Source organism: Ceratotherium simum, chromosome 37 (genome assembly GCF_057802395.1).
Source record: "Ceratotherium simum simum isolate JZ-2026a chromosome 37, ASM5780239v1, whole genome shotgun sequence".
Classification (NCBI taxonomy): Eukaryota; Metazoa; Chordata; class Mammalia; order Perissodactyla; family Rhinocerotidae; genus Ceratotherium; species Ceratotherium simum.
This window is the reverse complement of record NC_141936.1, coordinates 26,314,213-26,334,239: the sequence shown is the minus strand read 5'-3', so window position 1 is coordinate 26,334,239 and position 20,027 is coordinate 26,314,213. Positions and strand designations below refer to the sequence as shown.

General features: G+C 34.5%; 1 protein-coding gene across 2 annotated transcripts in view; it reads right to left on the bottom strand.

Annotated features, from left to right (window-relative positions):
* The window catches only part of ERBB4 (erb-b2 receptor tyrosine kinase 4), a 1,114,653-nt gene that overhangs the window by 684,560 nt on the left and 410,066 nt on the right, over positions 1-20,027 (bottom strand). For both annotated transcript variants that reach the window (XM_087424880.1, XM_087424879.1), the window contains exon 2: positions 14,532-14,683. In XM_087424880.1, coding sequence (XP_087281006.1) covers positions 14,532-14,683 — 152 coding nt within the window. The remainder of the gene's footprint in view (positions 1-14,531; positions 14,684-20,027) is intronic.

The following is a 20,027-nucleotide window of genomic DNA, read 5'->3' as shown; positions in this document are numbered from 1 at the left end:
AAGCAGACATTGTGTGATTTCTATTCTTTTAAATTTAAGTTGTGCTTCATGGCCCAGAATGTGGTCTATCTCGGAGAATGTTTCATGTGAGCTTAAGAAAAATGTGAATTCTGCTGTCGTTGGATGAAGTAGTCTATAGATGTCAATTATATCCAGTTGATTGATGGTGGTGTTGAGTTCAACTATGTCCTTATTGATCTTTTCCTGCTGAATCTGTCCATTTCTGAGAGAAGAGTGTTAAAGTCTGCAATTATGATAGTGGATTTATCTATTCCTCCTTGTAGTTCTATCAGTTTTTGCCTCATGTAGTATTGATGCCCTGTTGTTAGGCACATACACGTTAAGAATTGTTATATCTTCTTGGAGAATTGACCTTTTAATCATTATGTAGTGCCACTCTTTATCCCTGATAACTTTCCTTACATTGAAGTCTGCTCTGTCTAAAATTAATATAGCTATTCCTGCTTTCTTTTGATTAGAGTTAGTATGGTATATTTTGCTCCATACATTTACGTTTTTTTTTTTTTTTAGTGAGGAAGATCAGCCATAAGCTAACATCTGCCAATCCTCCTCTTTTTTTGCTGAGGAAGACTGGCCGTGGGCTAACATCCATGCCCATCTTCCTCCACTTTATATGGGACACCGCCACAGCATGGCTTGCCAAGTGGCGCATCGGTGCGCACCCGGGATCCCAAATGGTGAAGCCCGGGCTGCGCAGTGGAGCGCATGCACTTAACCACTTGCGCCACCAGGCCAGCCCCTCCATACATTTACTTTTAATCTAGGTGTGCCTTTATATTTAAAGTGAGTTTCTTGTTGGCAACATGTAATTGGGTCTTGTTTTTTGATCTGCTCTGACAGTCTGTCTTTAATTGGTGCATTTAGACCACTGACATTCAAAGTGATTATTGACATAGTTGGATTAATATCTACCCTATTGTTACCCTTTTCTATTTGTTGCCCTTGTTCTTTGTTTCTATTTTTGTCTTTCACTCTTTTTCTGCCTTTTGTGGTTTTAATGAAAATTTTTTGTGATTCTATTTTCTCTCCTTCTTTAGTGTGTCAATTATACTTCTTTTTTTCCTTTTTTTGGTGGCTTCCCTAGAGTTTGCAATATACATTGACAATTAATCCAAGTCCACTTTCAAATAACACTATACCACTTTCAGGGGTAGTATCAGTACCTTATAATAACAAGATAACCCTAATTCCTCCCTCCTGCCCCTTGTATCATTGCTGTCATTCACTTCACTTAAGTATAAGCATATATATTTATATACATATACTTATATATATATATACATAAGATACATACTTAAGCTTACATGATTGAATAGATTCTTGCTATTATTATTTTTGAACAAACTATCTGATAGATCAATTATGAATAAGAAAAATAAAAGCTTTTATTTTACCTTCACTTATTCCTTCTTCAATACTCTTCCTTTCTTAACATAGATCTGAGTTTCTGACCTATGTTATTTTCCTTCTCTTTAAAGAACTTCTTTTAACATTTCTTGCAAGGCAGGTCTACTACCAACAAATTCCCTCAATTTTTGTTTGTCTGAGAATGTCTTTATTTCTGCTCCACTTTCGAGGAATAATCTATCAGGGTACATAATTCTAGGTCTGTGGGTTTTTTTCTCTCAACACTTTAAATATTTCACTCCACTCTCTTCTTGCTTGCATGGTTTCTGAGGAGAAGTCAGATGTAATTCTTACCTTTGTTCTTCTATAGGTAAAGTGCTTTTTTCTTCTGGCTTCCTTCAAAATTTTTCTTTATCTTCAACTTTCTGTAATTTGAAAATTATATGCCTAGGTGTAGTTCTTTGGTATTTATCCTGTTTGGTGTTATCTGAACTTCCTGGATCTGTGGTTTGGTGTCTGACATTAATTTGGGGAAATTCTCAGTCATTATTGTTTCAAAGGTTTCTTTTATTTCTTCCTCTTTTTCTTTTTCTTCTAGTGTTGTCATTATATGTATATTACACCTTTTCTAGCTATCTCACAGTCCTTGAATATTCTGTTCTGTTTTTTGTCTTTGTTCTCCTTGCTTTTTAGTTTTCAAGGATTTTATTGATATATCCTCTAGCTCTGAGATTCTTTTTTCAGCTGTGTCCAGTCTACTAATAAGCCCATCAAAGGCATTCTTCATTTCTGTTACAGTGCTAATTTTATCTCTAGCATTTCTTTTTGGCTCTTTCTTAGGATTTCCATCTCTCTGCTTACATTGCCCATCTGTTCTTGCCTGCTGTCTACTTTATCCATTAGAGCCTTTAGTGTATTAATCATAGTTGTTTTAAATTCCCAGTCTGATAATTCCAACATCCCTGCCATGTCTGATTCAGATGCTTGCTGTTTCTTCAAATTGTGTTTTTTGCCTTTTGGTATGCCTTGGAATTTTTTCATGAAAGCCAGACATGATGTACTAGGTAAAAGGAGCTGCTGTAAATAAGTCTTCAGTAATGTGTAGTGAGGGGATGGGAAGTGTTCTCTAGTCCTATGATTAGGTCTTCATCTTTTAGTGAGTCTATGCCTCCAGACTGTGACCTTCACAAGTGTATCTCAGGGTTTTTTTCTCCCCTTTAGGTGGAACAGGAAGGCTAGAGTGGCCTGGAGTTGGATAGTTCCCTTCCCCAGGTCAGTTAGGCTCTGATAATACCGCAGCAGGTTAGGTTTTGGTTAACTAGTTTCCCCTGATAGTAGGGTTTGTTAAGAAAAACAGAGTGCATTTCGCAATAGTTCCTTTTCCCTCTGCCTGATGAAAGCCTGAGGGAATTTTTCTCCCATATTTACTATGGGAATCTGCTCAAGCTCCTGGTGGTAAATCCCACAGTATTGTGGGGCTCCCTAGGACTGGGTCCCCTGAAGAGATGCTGATTTTTCAGCCTGTTTAGCTCTTTACTTGTTGTTAGGATGGACTGGTGACTTCCAAGCTCCTTAAATATGGAACAGGAAACTGCTGCCATGAATCTTTCTATGAGCCCTCCCCCCACCTAAATGTATACTATTCAATCACCCATCATTTATCTCACACTTTTGTGTGTGTGCCAGGCAGGGTGCTAGGTGCTGGGAATATAAGGATGGATAAGACGTAGTCCTTGCTCTCAAATGGATTCAAGTCCCTTCTGGTAATGTCAGTGGGCATTTACTGTCTATACTACTCTTTCAGCAATTACAAGGTTTGGGCTAGGGACTGTTAACTTATAGCTCTATACTTTGTAAAACATAGCACAATAAATTACAAAGAGTTGGCAGTCAATAAACATCTGCTGAATGAGTGAATATTTAATTCTTTTGACTATAAGATCTAATGGTGAAGTAGATAAATTTATCCCAAAATTTTCTGTAGGGCTTTCCTCATACCAACTGCCCTGAGTGATCCTGGGGCTACTCAGGGTTCCCCAACTGTGGTGGTTCTAGCAAGGTCTGTCTTCTTCCATGACCAATCCAGTTCTGAAATTTTGAAAATTCTATAAAAATCTACTTGCTTGTATCAATTTCCTTAAAAACCTATTCTCTCTAAGTAACGGATGGGTCACTGGTAGGTAGTGGGCAGTAGCAAGCAAAGTGCAAGTGTCTGAATTCTGAAGTGAAAGAACTGGGTTAAAATGCTTGCTGTGCCCATTGGCTGTGTGGTCCTGAGAGAGGTGCTCAACTTCTCAGAGCCTAAGTCTCGTCACTTACAAAACGAGACTAATAACACCTAGACGTAGCGTTGTAATAAGCAATGAAGATGGGATTAGCCGTAAAACCAGCACAGTGCCTTGCACTTATCCCAACAAATGTGTGTATCAGGTATTAGTCTATGCCAACCTAAAAGGTAACTCTAAGGATGCCTATAAAAAACATGTATCTTATTACAGAGAATACAGTTTCTGTATAACAAAATTCACTGGGAGAAAACCACTTAACCCAGCTTATCTGCTCAAAGACAAAAGTTGCTTGAACGTGTACTCTACACAATATCTATATAAATTGATGAAAATGCAAAGTACATCTCAGAGTCCAACACGTTCCTACACAAAGTGGCCCATGCTATAGCACAGACATGCACCAAGTACTGTGAGGAAACAATGGAAACATTAAGTTTCCCTGACTTGGTGATGGGAGTGGGAAAGCAATACAGATTGAATTTGGGCAACATGTTAAAGTTGGGGGAATAGAGAAAACATATAATGTTGTGAAGGTTATATGGCTTTGCTCTTCACACAGCTGAGGAAGCAAACTGGACTACCTACCCACCCATTACGTTTGTATGTATGAGTGTAAGTATGTGAGTTAAGTTTTTCACATTTCCACTATAGGTAGTATACTATTTATTATTAAACAAATCATTTCTTGGAACATTAGATGAAAGACATCATAGATTCTACAAAATACTAGGGAGAGGAACTTCAATTAGAAAAGTAAACAATGTAAAAAAAATTCCTGTGCAATCGTTTTTTTTTTTCCTGACTAAAATGGTAATACAGAATAAAAGAATTCACTCTTACTGTTATTCAACTTGTTTATTAATTTCACAAATATTTGCTGAGCAGCCACCATATCATAGACACTGTGTCATGTGCTAGAATTCTGCAGCAAACTAGACAAGGCCATTGCCCTCCAGGTATTTATTATTTAGGAGAGTAGACAGAAATTGAATAAATACTTAATTGCTATAATGGAAATGCTACCAAGAAGCACAGGGTGCTATGAATGTAATAATGGGAGGAATTCAGTAAGACATGGGAGCTAGTAAAACTTCCCTGAAGAATTGATTTTTAGATGGAGATCTGAAAATTGTACAGAACTGAGCCTGGACAGGAATAAGGGTATGCGTGTGTGTGTGTTGGTGGGGAAAAGGTCTGAGAATGAAAGAAAGGACAGCAGAGTTAGGGAGAGTTGAACACATAAAGGAAGTTGGCTGTGATTGAAAGACGGCCATGAGTTTTAATGTCACTAGTGATAGCAGAAGACAAGGCTTATCGACAGGGGCCAAAAAATATAGGAACTTAGAATTTTGGCCACTGTCCTTAGAAAGTGGAAAGTTTTAAGAAGGAAGGTAATATAATCAGCATATATTCATATGTGCTTGTACCTTCCGCTGTTTTCTTTTCATGAACTCTTCCCAATGCTTCATTGAAGTCTTCCATGAATCCTTCCAGCGCTTCCGTGAGATGACGTCTTTGAGATTGTTGATTCAACCCTCACTCTGTGGAGCCTCAGTAAGTTTTTAACTCTGGATTGCCTCTTAAAAATAACCTAGTGTTTGACTTGCAATTTCACCTCTCTGAAAATACAAAATCACTACCACCCAAAAGCTGAACCTCTAAAAGAGCTTCGTAAAAATTTATTGCCAAGTCTTCAGAGCTTGGCTCAATAGGTGCTGTCTAGTGAGTCAAAAAAGGAAGGAAGAAACCCAATGAGGTTAGACAGAGCCACCTCGTACTAAGTGGCTACCAGGTGCCAGGCACCCAATAGGCACCTTTTGTTTTTTTTTTTTTTTTGGTGAGGAAGATTTGTCCTGAGCTAACACCTGTTGCCAATCTTCCTCTTTTTGCTTGAGGAAGATTGGCCCTGAGCTAACATCTTGTCCCCATCTTCCTCTATTTTGTATGTGGGTCACCACCACAGCATGGCTTGATGTGTGGTGTAGGTCGGTGCTGGGGATCAAAACCCACAAACGTGGGCCCTCAAAGTGGAGTGTGCCGAACTTAACCAGTACACCACTGGGCCACCCCCCAGGTACTTTCATTTATGAAAACGAACATGGCACCAAATGTTTAAGAGGATTTACTTCAACGTTAGTTACATATTTTGATTTTCATGTAGAGATTTAATAGAAATGATTTTGAAGAGGCTTATATTTACAAAAACAAGTACTTTAATTTTTATCACTTACATTATATATTTTAATATAATATTTTATAGTTAAATGGGTTCAAATTAGGGATCAGGAGAAATAATTACAGTGTTTCTAAATGCAACAGTTTTCACATTTACTCTTACACTTTTGAACTTTAAATTATACTCTATGTGACTGAGGAGAGACCTCTAAAATTGATTTGGTCTCATACAAAATTGTTCATCAAGTTTGTCGGTCCTTTTTTGAAAGAAAACAAAGTGTTCCATTTTAAGAGTCAGAGAAAAATAAAACTAATGAAAACGTACTTAGTTATGAATTTTTAAAGGTTTTATTTTATTGTATTCCAGTGTTTGGATTTTAGAATTAAAAAGTAGCCCATTGCCAAAATGCTTCTAGTTAGTCTTAAAAAGTCACATAAATATCATTTGTTCTCTTTCTTTGAACTAAGGACTTTGCTACTTATAAATCAAAGAGATGAAGAATAACCTGTATACATTCAATTCCCCTGAGCAAAGAGTATCTAAGAATCATAGAGTGAAATGGGTTTGTTACTTGTATTTTTCTCTAATTAAGGTTAAAAGACAAGCCTCTAAATTCATTATACTCACCATTTAAGCCAAATTTAAATACCACAAACCCCAGAGGTATAAAGGAACCCTTTGCAACTGCTCAGTATTCTAATAAATTCATTTTTAATTTAAGTATATTTGCAAGAAGGGCATTTTTTTTCTTGAAAATGCATTACAATTTAGGGACTTAAAAAAGCTTCTATTAAGCAGTTTTATTTTTAATGATATTCTCTCAGAAATATATAGGGTTAATATTTTATACCAATTTGATTCGACCCTAGAAAAGTGTTGCTAATTAATATTTGTATATATGTGTTCACTAATTTATATTTATAGTATATATTTATATATAGAATTATAAATTATACTGATCTATTTCTTATTTCTATCCTTCTTTCCAATACTCCTTCAAATATTTATTTCCTACTAAATGTACATCTTTTATTTAGGTATTACTGAATTTATTTTGTTCTTAATATTTTAAAATATATAGATCAAACTGTTGAATACATTTTTATTTAACATTTTATTTAAATGATTAAGAAGAAAGTTTCAAAATTATGCTTATATAACTGCCAAAGCACAAATATAGATACTGTTATCTTTTGCTTTGTCATGTAGGATTGCCGAAGAGCACCAGGATTTTTAGTCAATGTATATTTCAGATTAAATGATTTTAACCTCTGAGGAAAAAGAGTATTTTCCTAGGCCAAGTCTAACTTGCATAGCTTTTTCAAATGCAATACAATTTCCATGATTGATTTAGTAGAAAATCAAATTTCCATTTAAAAGCCAGCTCTAAATACATACATACAAAATTGCATATGTATTATGTTTAACAGTCTTAGAAACAGCTTTCAGAAACTATCAAAGTTTTGAAAATCCATTTAACCCAGAATGTTTGTTTAGGCCCAACTAGTATGTTTAAATATTATTCTTTCTACTTCCTTTTCAGTATTCTCCAACTCACCCAGCTAAGATTTTGTCATCTAAATACAGCAAATATGTTATATTTTACCACAAATCTAGTTTTATATGAAATTCAAACTAAGAAATTAGGTAAAAAGTTGAAACACACTGTCTTATTCTAATGCTTATCTACCTGACTGATGTATTTCTTGAAGGTTCAGTTTCTTTGAATCTAAGGGTTAGTTCTAAGTATTTTGTATGTTGGGCTTCATTGTCCCTTCTTGCCATCTGTCCCAATTAGTCACATAGAGGAAAAACTCACACTGCTGTGCTCAATGAGCGAATAGTTAGAGTACAAAAACATACGTGATATAGGAACCTTATTTACTTGTCCACCATTTAATGGAGTTACAAATATACCACTTATTTATCTTACAAAGTTATTCAGGAAAACTTAACTTCAGGCTTGCTCTCCCTTACTATGCAGTCCAATCAAAATATGTGCACAGCCAAAATAGAAAATATTGCACTTACATCATCTTTTAGGTAAGTGTGAGAATATAATACATGTGGCCCCACCTTATTATGCCATAGATTTTTTGTTTAAATGATATTTTCTTCTCCAATTTTTAATGATTCTAAAACATGACTACTTTTCTCATCCCAATTCCAATCAATCTCTCCAACACAATCTCGCCCACACGTCATTCTATCTGGCATTTAATGAGCTAAAATCAAACACAGATAGGCAGTGGTAGCTACTGTTTAAACAAACTATTCAATAAATCATTTTCTAACCCAAAGGAATAAAATACTTTGTAAATTATCTATTCATTTTCAAGTATGAATTCTTCAACATACTGTTTTGTTAAATCATTCTACGCACAGAGTTAAATGTGGGCAAGGAGGATAAGGAAACAAATGTAAACAAACATAAAAACCACCCCTGTGCTGTTGGATTTAATTCTACTCATCTGCTTTGAACTGCCAAAGGACAATAATGTAGACCCTGAAGCTAGAAGTAGGCTGAAATGTACATATTTCAGAATTTTATACTACGCCCGGCTGGTTTCTCATCCTAACTGGAAACAGCTAAGGAACAGGCAAAAGCAGGGTTACTTGTTGCAACTTGAAACTCATTATTGCCAAGCGTCATCCCTGACTTGATTGTAACAAAACCATGCTCAGGAAGCCGAGGTCTTAGGTTCCAGCGAGCCAGTCAGCATCTTGCATGAGTCACAGCTTTATCTGCCTTCCTGCAAATATTTGTCCTCAGTCAGAAGAGAATCTACGTGTGAGTATGAGAATGAAATAATGTGGGTCCGGGACAAGGACTAGAAAAGCAATGCAAATTTCACGTCCTTTGGATAGTGGTGGAAAAGTGACACGCTCACGCGTGCAGAATCATATACATCCTAATATAAAAGAGGCTGATAGTTCCGTGGCATTATAAAACATAAATTATTAATGAAAAAGCAAAGATAATATTTAAATTTAAGAACAGGACATTTTCTTTGGTAGAGAAAAATAAACTATTTATATGATTTCTTTTATAAAGAAATAATACTCAAATTTTATTTTTAAAAATACGCAGTTTTAGGTGGCTTTATTTCTTGCATATTCGAAAAACTTCCTACAGCTCTGCCAAATATACAATAAAAGCAGCTAATGTTTTTCAAAATTTGTTACATTCTTATAACAACATGTGTTATTCACTATCTGAGAGAAGATATCTTTTTAAAAATATTTTTGCTTTAAAAATCCGTATTTTCTGACTTTTTCAAAGTCATTGCCTTTTGTTACCAAAAACAGAAAATTAATGCTGCTCTCTGGAAAGATATCTTAATGTATTAATTTACTTTTATTCATTTTTTCAGTCATAAAAGACATGTATAATCATTAAGATTTAAGGCTTCTAGACTACAGTATACAGAGGTCCAATGAATTACTGATATTGTTACTATCCCAGGTCAATGGATCAACTGCTAAATTAATTTAATCTCTTCATACTCCTAATAAACACTATTTCCAGAACAATTTGCACACAACTAAATTCAAGCCACAGTTTGAAAATTATTACCTATTATAGCAATAGTTAAGGATAGATATTAACACTCCTTCTATATACTCTAGATTCTGTATCACACTGCTTTACACTTAGTTGACACCTAAAACTTATTTTCTTAAAGTGAATATGTAGAACAGAAAAAATAAATTGAAGGTATAAAAGCTGGTAAGTCAAGTACCGTTTTAGAAGTGTTGAGTTACTGAAGGCTACCAGTAGCAAGGAAGACCAATGGAAAGACAAAGGAGAGAAAACCCTCAAGAATTCTAATGAGGGTAAAAAGTCTAGCAGTTCATTCCCATTACTTGCTATATTTCGCCTTGTTTCAGAGAGTCCACAAAGTATAAGACGATAGCGCCAAGTCTGTGGGTTTTATGCCTTGCTGCTTTCTAGCATATGCCTTAACCTTGTGACAGTGATCAAGTACATAGTAAATACATTTTAGGGCCTTTTTCTAGCCAACTATGTGGTGTCTCAGGGGTCTAATGTTCAATATCGTCAACTAGTCTTTTATTTTCTCAAAAAGAAATGCAAAAACTTGGAGGCTACAACAAAGCTGGGTTAAAAGGTGTTTACAGAGGTAAGCAGCAAGGTTGATATAATAAAAGCATCTTGAAAAGAATACACTTCAAACTATTTCCATAAAATATATCTACGAAAGATTAAGGAAGTGTCTCCAAAACATTATAGGTTTTGTTTTGGTTTCTTTTTCCAGATTATCTGGAATCCGATTTCAAAGGCCCATTTTTTCTGTGTTCTTGAGATCTTGGGAGATGTACTACGTGGGATATTTTAGTTATAGTAAAAGAAAACAACCCTATGTAGTTTCAGGAAAAAGGGGGAAATCACTTCAAAGTTACAACCAAGTTCCAGGAGTATCTTATGGACTCAGTGGCTGGAACGCAGCCAGTCTTCAGTAGCAGACTGGAACGTGGAAATAAATGGTTTCCTCATCAGTAATTTGGAGTGAATGGTCTTTCTCGGCTTTCTCATCTGTTTTAGTATGTTAGCTCCATTCAGCTGTCTGCACAGCTCTCTCTGACCTCAGACCACAGGAAAAAAAATGGCTGTGTTCTCGTACTTAAGTGGACAAGAAACTAACTGATACAGAAACTGAATGCCCTTAGCCACAATTCCAAATCCTCACGGGAAGGGATTCTGATGGACCCGGACCTGTCTTGTGCCTGCACACCTGACCTGTGGTGGTGTCACACTGAAATAACATGAGGAGAGACTGACATATTCATCTAGAGAACACAGCATATGCAAAATAGTGATCTATAATTAAGCATTATTAAGTATTAAGAAAAATATTCATTTGTCCATTCAACTAATAATGAAAACCTACTATATTGTAGGCGCTGTTCTAGACACTGACTATTCGGATAGCGAAAGAGGTAAACAGCGTACCTGGATAAGCTGCTCTCATGAATCACAGAAATTACAGTGGCTTCATGCAAAACAAATAAGAAGACAAAGCACTACAATCTCTCTAACTAGAGATGAAAATAAGGATGGGAAATCTTTTAAAAACGAAGGTAATTTCTTAAATTCTTAAAGACAGAAATGAATTCCAGAATGAAATTTAAGATCCCTATTCATGACGTCTCTCTAAACATATTATAGGTTTGGGTCATTCTTAGAGGAAGAGAAGTTGCACACCTCTATTAAGAAGTTGCTCAATTAATTGCAGTTTCGTAAATATATCTGAGGGCCATGAAATCCACAGGATAGGCTAATGCAAGTTTACTATTCACTCAGACAATTCAAAACTTATTGGAAATGATAATATAATGGGAAATAACTAGATTTCCTTTATATGGACTCTACTTATGGTAGTGTGTCAATATTGGGCAGATTATATATTTTGGAGGCAAGCTACTAAGAGCACAAATGAACCATAATATGGTTATCAGGAGGAGTGAAATTTTATATTAAATGGAGAGCTTTTAGCATATTCTAAGGCATAGTTAGAAATAATGGCTCAGCCAATTCAGTTGTATTATGAAGATTTCAGCTAATAGTCCCTACTTCCAGGGCCCACTAAGAAAAGTAGTCATGATATAACACTGAGCTTATCAAGAAACAGAGAATGGGATACCTGAAGAGTTCTGGCCTTAGCCCACTTCTTGGTCTAACTCTTTTCAATGTCCCTTGACTATCTTATCTAATCCGCAAATGTAAACTTGTCATTTGATGCTGATGTCTTCCAGATATCTATCTATAAGATAGTATAAGAGAGTATAAGACTCTCTACCCCTCCAATTTAATATTTTATTCCATCCCCAAATTTATCTCCACACTACACTGTAGGTTCCATGAGGGCAAGAATGATGTGTGATTTATTTGTACGCATGTGTCTAGCATCTAAAGCAGTACACAACAAGTACACATTATCTCTGACTTCGGGCCTTCTTTCTAAGCCTCAACTTATGTTACTCCCACCGGAATGCCCTTCTCTTCCACCCATCCACCTTGTGACTCCTATTCCTTTTCTCACGATTCAGTTCAAGCACCTCTTTGATGCAAGCTTTCCTGAATCCTTCAGAATTAGCCATTCCTTTCTTTGCCCAGCACCCACGCCTACCATTAACACAAGACCATATCTTCATTCTGATTCTGGCTTCTTATTTCTGTCTTAGCAATTATAAAATTTTATATATTCATATATATATATATTATATACGTTAACATATACACATATATACACATACACATATCAAGTACTTATGTGTTACACGTGTATAGCCCTCTACAAGACTGCATGACTGTTGAAGTCAAGGATAATAGATTACTTGCTATCATATCCTTGGGCTACGACGATTTGTTGAGTGAATGAATATGCCACGATTAGAAATGGTTATTTTCCAAAGGAGTAAAAGATAAGTAAAAGAAAAATGATGTTATTAGTAAGCAAAAAAACAAAACAAAACAAAACTATTAGAGTTACCTTTAAATAAATAGATGAAAATAGAGATATGTGCATGGGTTAGAACAAAGTTTATATGAGCTTTTAGAGATGCTACTTAGGAACCGACAATTACTTTTTTAAAGAAACAACTTATTTCTTGTTCCAAGTAGAAACGTTGGTCCTCCATATCTTATTTCTTCCCAAATCTGTTCATTCTATTAACTTCATCTAATTTTCTACTTCAAAATGGTTCCTATAAAAGTAGAATATCCAACAGTATAGACCATGTTGCTCAAAGATCTGTATGCTACTTTCATATTCCTAAAGATTAAAAACTGACTAAAGTATTTTTGATCACTCTATTCTGTTACCTTATAAGAGGTTAAGAATTATAAAATTATAAAATATATAATAATCCAGACGCTTTTATGTTACTTTTATGTTACTTATTTCAAAGACTGTCACTTTCAATACTCCTATTTTTTGTTAATCTGGTGAAATCTAGTTCCATGTATAGCAAACAAAACAAAGAAAACATAAGAGGAAAAACAAAGATCTTAGATTGTCTTTTTAAATTTTCTCATATTATTCTGATTGAATAGACAATTTAATCTATTTCTTTCCCCTGATTCAGAATTTAGCTCTCAGTTAGCTTTCCTTTTCTACAACATCGAGTTTCTTGACATTTCCAACTAAATCTACAAATAAGCTCATATACCTTCAAGATTTTATCTTGATGTTGAAGAATAAAACCTATTTGAAAATAATCAATCAAGACAGGTTAGAAGCTTGCAAGGAAATTTTAATAACTAATACTCAGATGCATTCCTTTGAGGCAGCTGTTCTAGAACAGCTTGTATATGTTCCTTCTTGAAAGAAGAGTCCAAAAAAAAGTTTTCAGTTCTTTTTAGGCATTCTCATTCTAGGATGTAGAGAACGTCTATTATTTACTTTTGATAAACAAAGATGTCATAATTAAACATCATAATTATTAAAAACTTTTGACACATAATTCATAGAACCAGAACTCTGTCAGCCAAACAGTAGAATATGAAAATACTTTCTTCATTCCCTATACCAATGCTAATATGATAGTCATTTTAAAAACAGATATCATAAGCCTCATAGTGTTATTTAAGTTTCGAGGTGGTTCATTTTCTGAGGTTATTACCATTTCTAGACATATTTATTACATTCAAAATATTTAAAAATAACTGTCTTTTACTACTTCTCTAAGTATATAGTTATTAAAATTATCATGGCTCTCTAAATAATTTACTATCCACTAAATAGTTTACTGTATCAGTATTCAAAACCTTTTCATCTTGGTTTATACAAGACAGTGCTCCTGAGAAGTATGTACATTTTGCTGAAAACAAGATCAAATATATTCTAGGGGTGCTGTTATTTAAAATATATCCTATTAGTTCTTTTATAAAGAATAAATTCTTAGTTGTACAAAAGACCACATCCCCATCTCACTTTGTCAAAGTCCCTCTGAAGTTCAGATTTTCCTATACCTATTCCGGTTAGAGTAAAACTTAAGAAACTGTAGGCATTAAGCACTAGTAGCCTGTTTAACAGAAAAAGGATAAAGGAGAGCCAACACATGTGTGTAAAAGAACTAGTTGTCTCTGGGTAACTACATATATACACATACGCATTTATGTGCATGTGTATATCGACCTATGTAAGTACTTGTAATTTCTCGTGAGTCTCCTTTAAATAATTTGTAGGTTTTCAAAAACGGATGTCATTTTTCTTCTAAAGCTAACAGTGTTAGTCTCATTACAGTAATATGAAATAGTCTTAAATTTCCAAAGTGACAGAAAAGGGGCAGAAAAGGAGAGGACTAGGTAAAGTTACCAATTCTTATCTGATTGGTCCTCTGACTCTCCTAGTCCCCAGCCTAACAGTTTTCATCTTGCCTGAATTTGGAAAAAGACAGACTTGCTGGATGTCATACATTACACCCTAACAGAATCTTTTGTCAATCTTGGAGTAACAGTAGCTGCTCTAAACTCAGGATGTCAATCATGATGGCATGGTTACTCATGTAGTTTTCCTGGGAGTTTCTCTGTATCTCTTATCTTCTGCCTACAGGTGTGGTCCTTGTTGGGCAGAAGAGCACAGCCATCAGGTACAAGCAAGCTGGTCTGTCTTTATGCATCATGACACCACTATCCATTCACAAAGAAGAGAAGAGAAATAAGGAGAAAGCTTTACCCGCAGAAAGGAGAGGTCCCGGTTGTGCTCGATGCTGGTTATCTCCAGGTTGCCCATGACTACCTCACAGTTCTCATAGTATTTGCGCAAGGCTCGATACTGCTGCTCCAGGTCAGAGAGAGAGCTCAGCTTATTCTCTGTTCCTGCACACACTGCCAAGACAAGAAGATACACGGGCATTTATAACCTCTATATGACATGCACAATGACAATCTCTTCCTCAATTCTCTATTCCACACCACTCAACTCTAATTCCCTGAATTAAAATATTTTGAGTGTCATTAAGACCCATAACCCAGACACTGATAAATATATCTACTTTTATTTTTTCCAGCTTTATTGAGATATAGTTGACATATAACATTATGCAAGTTTAAGGCATACAACATGTGGATTTGATACACTCATATATTGCAAAATGGTAACCACCATAGCCTTGGCTAATACCACCATCACATCACATAATTACTGTTTCTTTTTTTTTGCGGTGAGAACATTTAAGATTTACTCTCTTAGCAACTTTCAAGTATATAATACAGTGTTGTTAACTATAGTCACCATGCTGTACATTAGATCCCCAGAACTTATCATTTTATAACTGGAAGTTTGTACCCTTTGACCAACATCTCTCCATTTCCCCACCCCCCAGCCCCTGGTAACTACAATTCTTCTCTCTGTTTCTACGAGTCTGGCTATTTTAGATTCCACATGTAAGTGACATCATACATTTATATTCACAAATTGCATGTACCAACCACAGACAATAGGAAGGCATGGGTTCCACAGAAACACATAGCAAAGAGGCAACCTTAATTACATTTGCTGTGAGCATATAAAGCATACAAATACATTTACTTTCATGTAAACAAGATTTTCTTTCAGACTTATAATTTCCTCTATTTTCTAATAGGTAATTCTACATATATAAATTAAATCAAAATCAAAAGATGATAAAAGTAACAATTTTGTTGTTAAAAATGATATTCTATTGCAAAATAAGCTGTTCTTTATGAGTAAATTTTCCACATAATTAAAACTTGTGCATTTAAGTCCTCAAAAATCCTACCTTTTAAAATACTAATATTAGCTATCTTAGATTGAACCATTTATAAACATACACTACAAACAGAATATGTAATAAAATATAAACATTTATTGATATCAACTGGGTCATCACTATGTATATTCATCAGTGTTCTGAGGTATAACGGACTGTTAAAAAATGATCTCAGTCTAACAACTTTGAGGGGCTGGTTCTTGAATCTGTTCATATGTGAGCACATGAGTGTATACAAAAGTGTGTTTTTTAGGTTGTGTGTGTGTTGATATTTTTCCTGTCTTCTAAAAGTCAGAGTTTTAGTCATTATTTCTCATGGTTTGTATTCCTGCCTGAACAAAATCTTTATTATTTAATGCAGCAACTCTAATCTTCAACAGACTGAAAAACTCTATTATGAATCTTGTAATAACAGTATGTAAAGTTAAAAAAATGCATTGTCAATAGATCTTCTTTGAGCGAGTTACATAATATACACCAAGTTCACGGCAAGATATAAAGTGTAAACTCTGAAGACACTGGAAACAGAGCCTTGTAATAATGTCATAGATAAATTTGTGTGTAATGTACACAAAAATGACAAAGAAGTCACGATGCCTGATGTGGTGTTCAAGGGAATGGATCTTGGTACAGAAAGGAAAAAAAATCTAGATGAGTATATTCTAATAATTAGGGCCACGCTAAAGCCTGTTTTTGCCTATTGACACATCAAAAATAAGAAAAGTCTTGAAGAATAATGTAGAATGTAGAAGGAGCATGGCCCTACTGACACCTTGCTATTGGACTTCTAGCCTCCAGAACTGTGAAAGAGTAAATTACTATTGTTTTAAGCCACCTAGTTTGTGGTACTTTGTTATGGAAGCTCTAGAAAATCAATACATAATCTTCATACTATTTCTTTCTGAAATCTCATATTTAAAGAAATTTTAAAAATCACTTCCTCTCTCCAGGGTCCTATCAGCTTATCACCTCCAAGCTACTACTCCCTTTCTCCCTTCTGAATGCCAAGTGTCTGATATACCATGCTGGAATTCATCTGCTGACCTGGAGAATGCAGTTTTTGTAGAGTGATAAGGATGGATGCAAAGACTTCTAAAATCTTCACTATCCATTCTTCTCTTCCTTCACAGTAATAGAGTGCACAATTTTAGCTGGGCATGCAGCCACCCTAAATAAAGATTACATTTCTTTGTTCTCCTTGGAGGTAAACTTGGCAAGGGACTGAGTTCTGACATGTTGTATGACTCCTTCCCAGAACTTGATTTAAAACATGATTGGAGCCCAACTTTGCCTCCTTTCTTCTTCACACTGTCCTCCCATCTGCTGCCTGGAATGGAGATGTGACGGCTAATACCTGAACAACCATCTTGGACAATAAGAATGAGGGACATGTCCTAGAGATTGGATGAGAAATGAGCTAAAAAGAACCAGGATTTTCAAACAATCAAGGTTTCACATTGTTTTATTATCATTAACATCAAGATAATGGCAAGTTTTGGTCCCAGTTCCTAAAATATTACACATAGGAAGGATTCAATTCTAGTTGTTATATATTTTTGACTTTAAGTAATTTTAACTATTCTATCTGGCTGTTTGACTGAATTTATTTAAATCATAATGAAACTAAAAAAATCATTTTTGGTCATCTGAACATTTTATTAATTCTGTGAAAGTTTCCTTTATTACTAAAACTAACAAACTAAAAAAAATGCTATTGATAAGTACAATAATATTCAACATAAACAGGAGAACAAGAAACAATTGATTCATGTACTTGACCCTTATCAAGATCAAAGTCCAGTTTTTTTTTTCAATATGCTCTAGAGACTTGCTACTAAATACCCTTAATCCAGGATCTTTATTTTATTGCCTGCAACAAATTTATAATAAAATAGTTATAAAATTTTAAAACTTCTGTTGAAAAAAGGTACTACTATATGGGTTTATGAAATATATATTTCAATTATTTTAAATTCAATGAGGACCAAGCTTATATTTTAATGCTTCTACCAATGAGGGCAATTAAGCATTGATTAATAAACTTGCTGCACCATTTCTAAAATATATACAGTGCCACATTGCAATTTAGGTACAACTTATGTTGTACAACTTTCCTCCAATTGGAAATAAAACCCATACTTTAATATCAATATATAAAAACCAATATGTAAAACTAAACGAAAGCTTTCTAAAATATTTAGTATATTCTGACCTTTTCTATGAAAGCTTAAACAATCTTTGAAAGAAACATCTGTTAATATAACTGTGATACTTATATTTCTTATTCTGCATATGTTAAAAAAAGGTATGTAATATGAAATTATTATTATTAATTATTATTATAATAATATATTTATATAAGAAACCCACAAAAGCTGTAAACTGTGAGGACAAGTGCAAAATATTAATCATGATTTTGTATCTGCTGAGCTATATAGCACAGTGCTTTGCAAGAAATTATCATTTAATAATGTTCATTTAATTGCTATAAAAACAATTATAACTCACCTTCATAAAATGACCCTCAATTCAGAAAAGTTTCCATTGCTCAATAAATGATCAGCTGTGTTTTGTATATACCATATGAAAACAGAAAATTGAAATAAATATATGTAAAAATATTTCTCAACAACAAAAAAATCCTCCAACAAACATAAAACTGATTCACGTGTATATTCTATTCTTCAACCATTCTGATCTTTGGAGTTTTTACTACACAGAGTTCCATTTAGGAAATATTTTTGTCTCAGTGAGGCTTTCTTGTATATTAACGCTTGATTCAAACTACCTATAATCAGTAATATATTCCTCGTAACTTTAATCTTGAAAGACAGACTTGATTTTAAAAGAACTAGTTTGAGTAGATGTTTAAAAGTCCTTTGTATTTCACTTCATGAAGACTTCACCAAATGCCTCAAAACTTCCATTTGTCAATGGATTTTACAATCAGCCAATATATACAAGACAATGCTTAAACCATCAAGTTTCATTGATTTCACAATGCTGCTTATCAAACAGAATTGAAAAATCTTTTTCATCAGCCAAAACAAGTTTAACAAAATGCAGCCCCCTTTGCCAACACTATTAGGAAGTCCTTAAACTATAAGCTTACAATAGTTCAAGCTCCAAAAACCCTGAATTTACATGTGCTCCCTAGAGTTTTCATTCCAGCTGTAACTCCAGGAGTAAGGCTTTATGTGAGGCCTTAATAAAATCACCAATTATTCTATATGGTATCGATTCCATTACAAATGTAGCTCTAGTTGCAAACATGAGCTTTTTATTCTTCTTGACTTAAGATTTGCATCCAACAGTGAGTGAACCACATAATCCTCGTTCAGTAAAAAATTAAGAATATAATTAGGAGTTTGTAGCAACATAAAAGGTTGGTTAACAAAATTATGCATTTGATTCATGGGGAAAATATATTAGAAGCAAAATGAAGAAACGTTAACAATACTCATATTAATATTGAAAATCAATTATTGCCTCCAGGCTTATTATGGCTGTGGAAATCAGCACTCCATTTGCTTAGGCAAGAAAGACAAGAAGGGAAAAATAAGGAATTCAATCAAATCTTTGCCTAGCTTTCAAATCAAATGCCTATGTGAGACATGAATTAAGAAATGAATAATTATTTATTTAGCATCCACTGTTGACCTAGTAGCATGGGAAAATATCTATCGATTAAAATGCCCAAGGTCTTTTGTAAGGGCTTGTGTTGCTGTACAAGCCCATGTAAGGCAAGCACCAACAGTATATATAAGCCGCGTGTATATTGTGTGTGCATAATTCAGGGACTGTCCATATAAAAAACATCTAGTAACCTGATAAAAATTCCCTAATTTTTCTATCTGACTTAATAGTAGTAAGTATTTTCTGTTTCAGAAATGCTAACATAATAAATATGCTTTAGTTTAATGCACCTTGTCAGGTATTTCAGAATCTGGAGCTGTAGTAAATCAGAATATTTAAAGAGATTGTGAAACACTGACTCATCTCATCCCAGTTTCACACTGGGTCCAGCAAGAAGAAGCGTCGTCCAGATTCTGGTCCCAGCCTTCCTCTACTGATGTGGCACGGCCCAAGCTCTGGGGAGTGCTACCCATTTGAAGATGTGACCCTCAATAGCGATTGCCCAAGACTGAGTTTAGAGGCCAACGAAGGGGTGTTTTAAAAGTACATGCGTGAAGATTCTCAAGTTTAGTTTTTCAAGGGTATTATTATACTGCAGACTCAAAAAATTAGGACTCCCTATGATGATTTTATCTTGTGTCTGAAGTGGAGTAAATTTAAAGAAAAAATCTGATGGTCTTATTCTTTAGAAGGAACTTTAAAGAATATTGGTTTATCACACAATTCTGAATACGTAGAAAGAAAACAACGCATGAATTTTAACTTATATTACTCAGCAAAGGGTTAGATTAATATTGGATTAT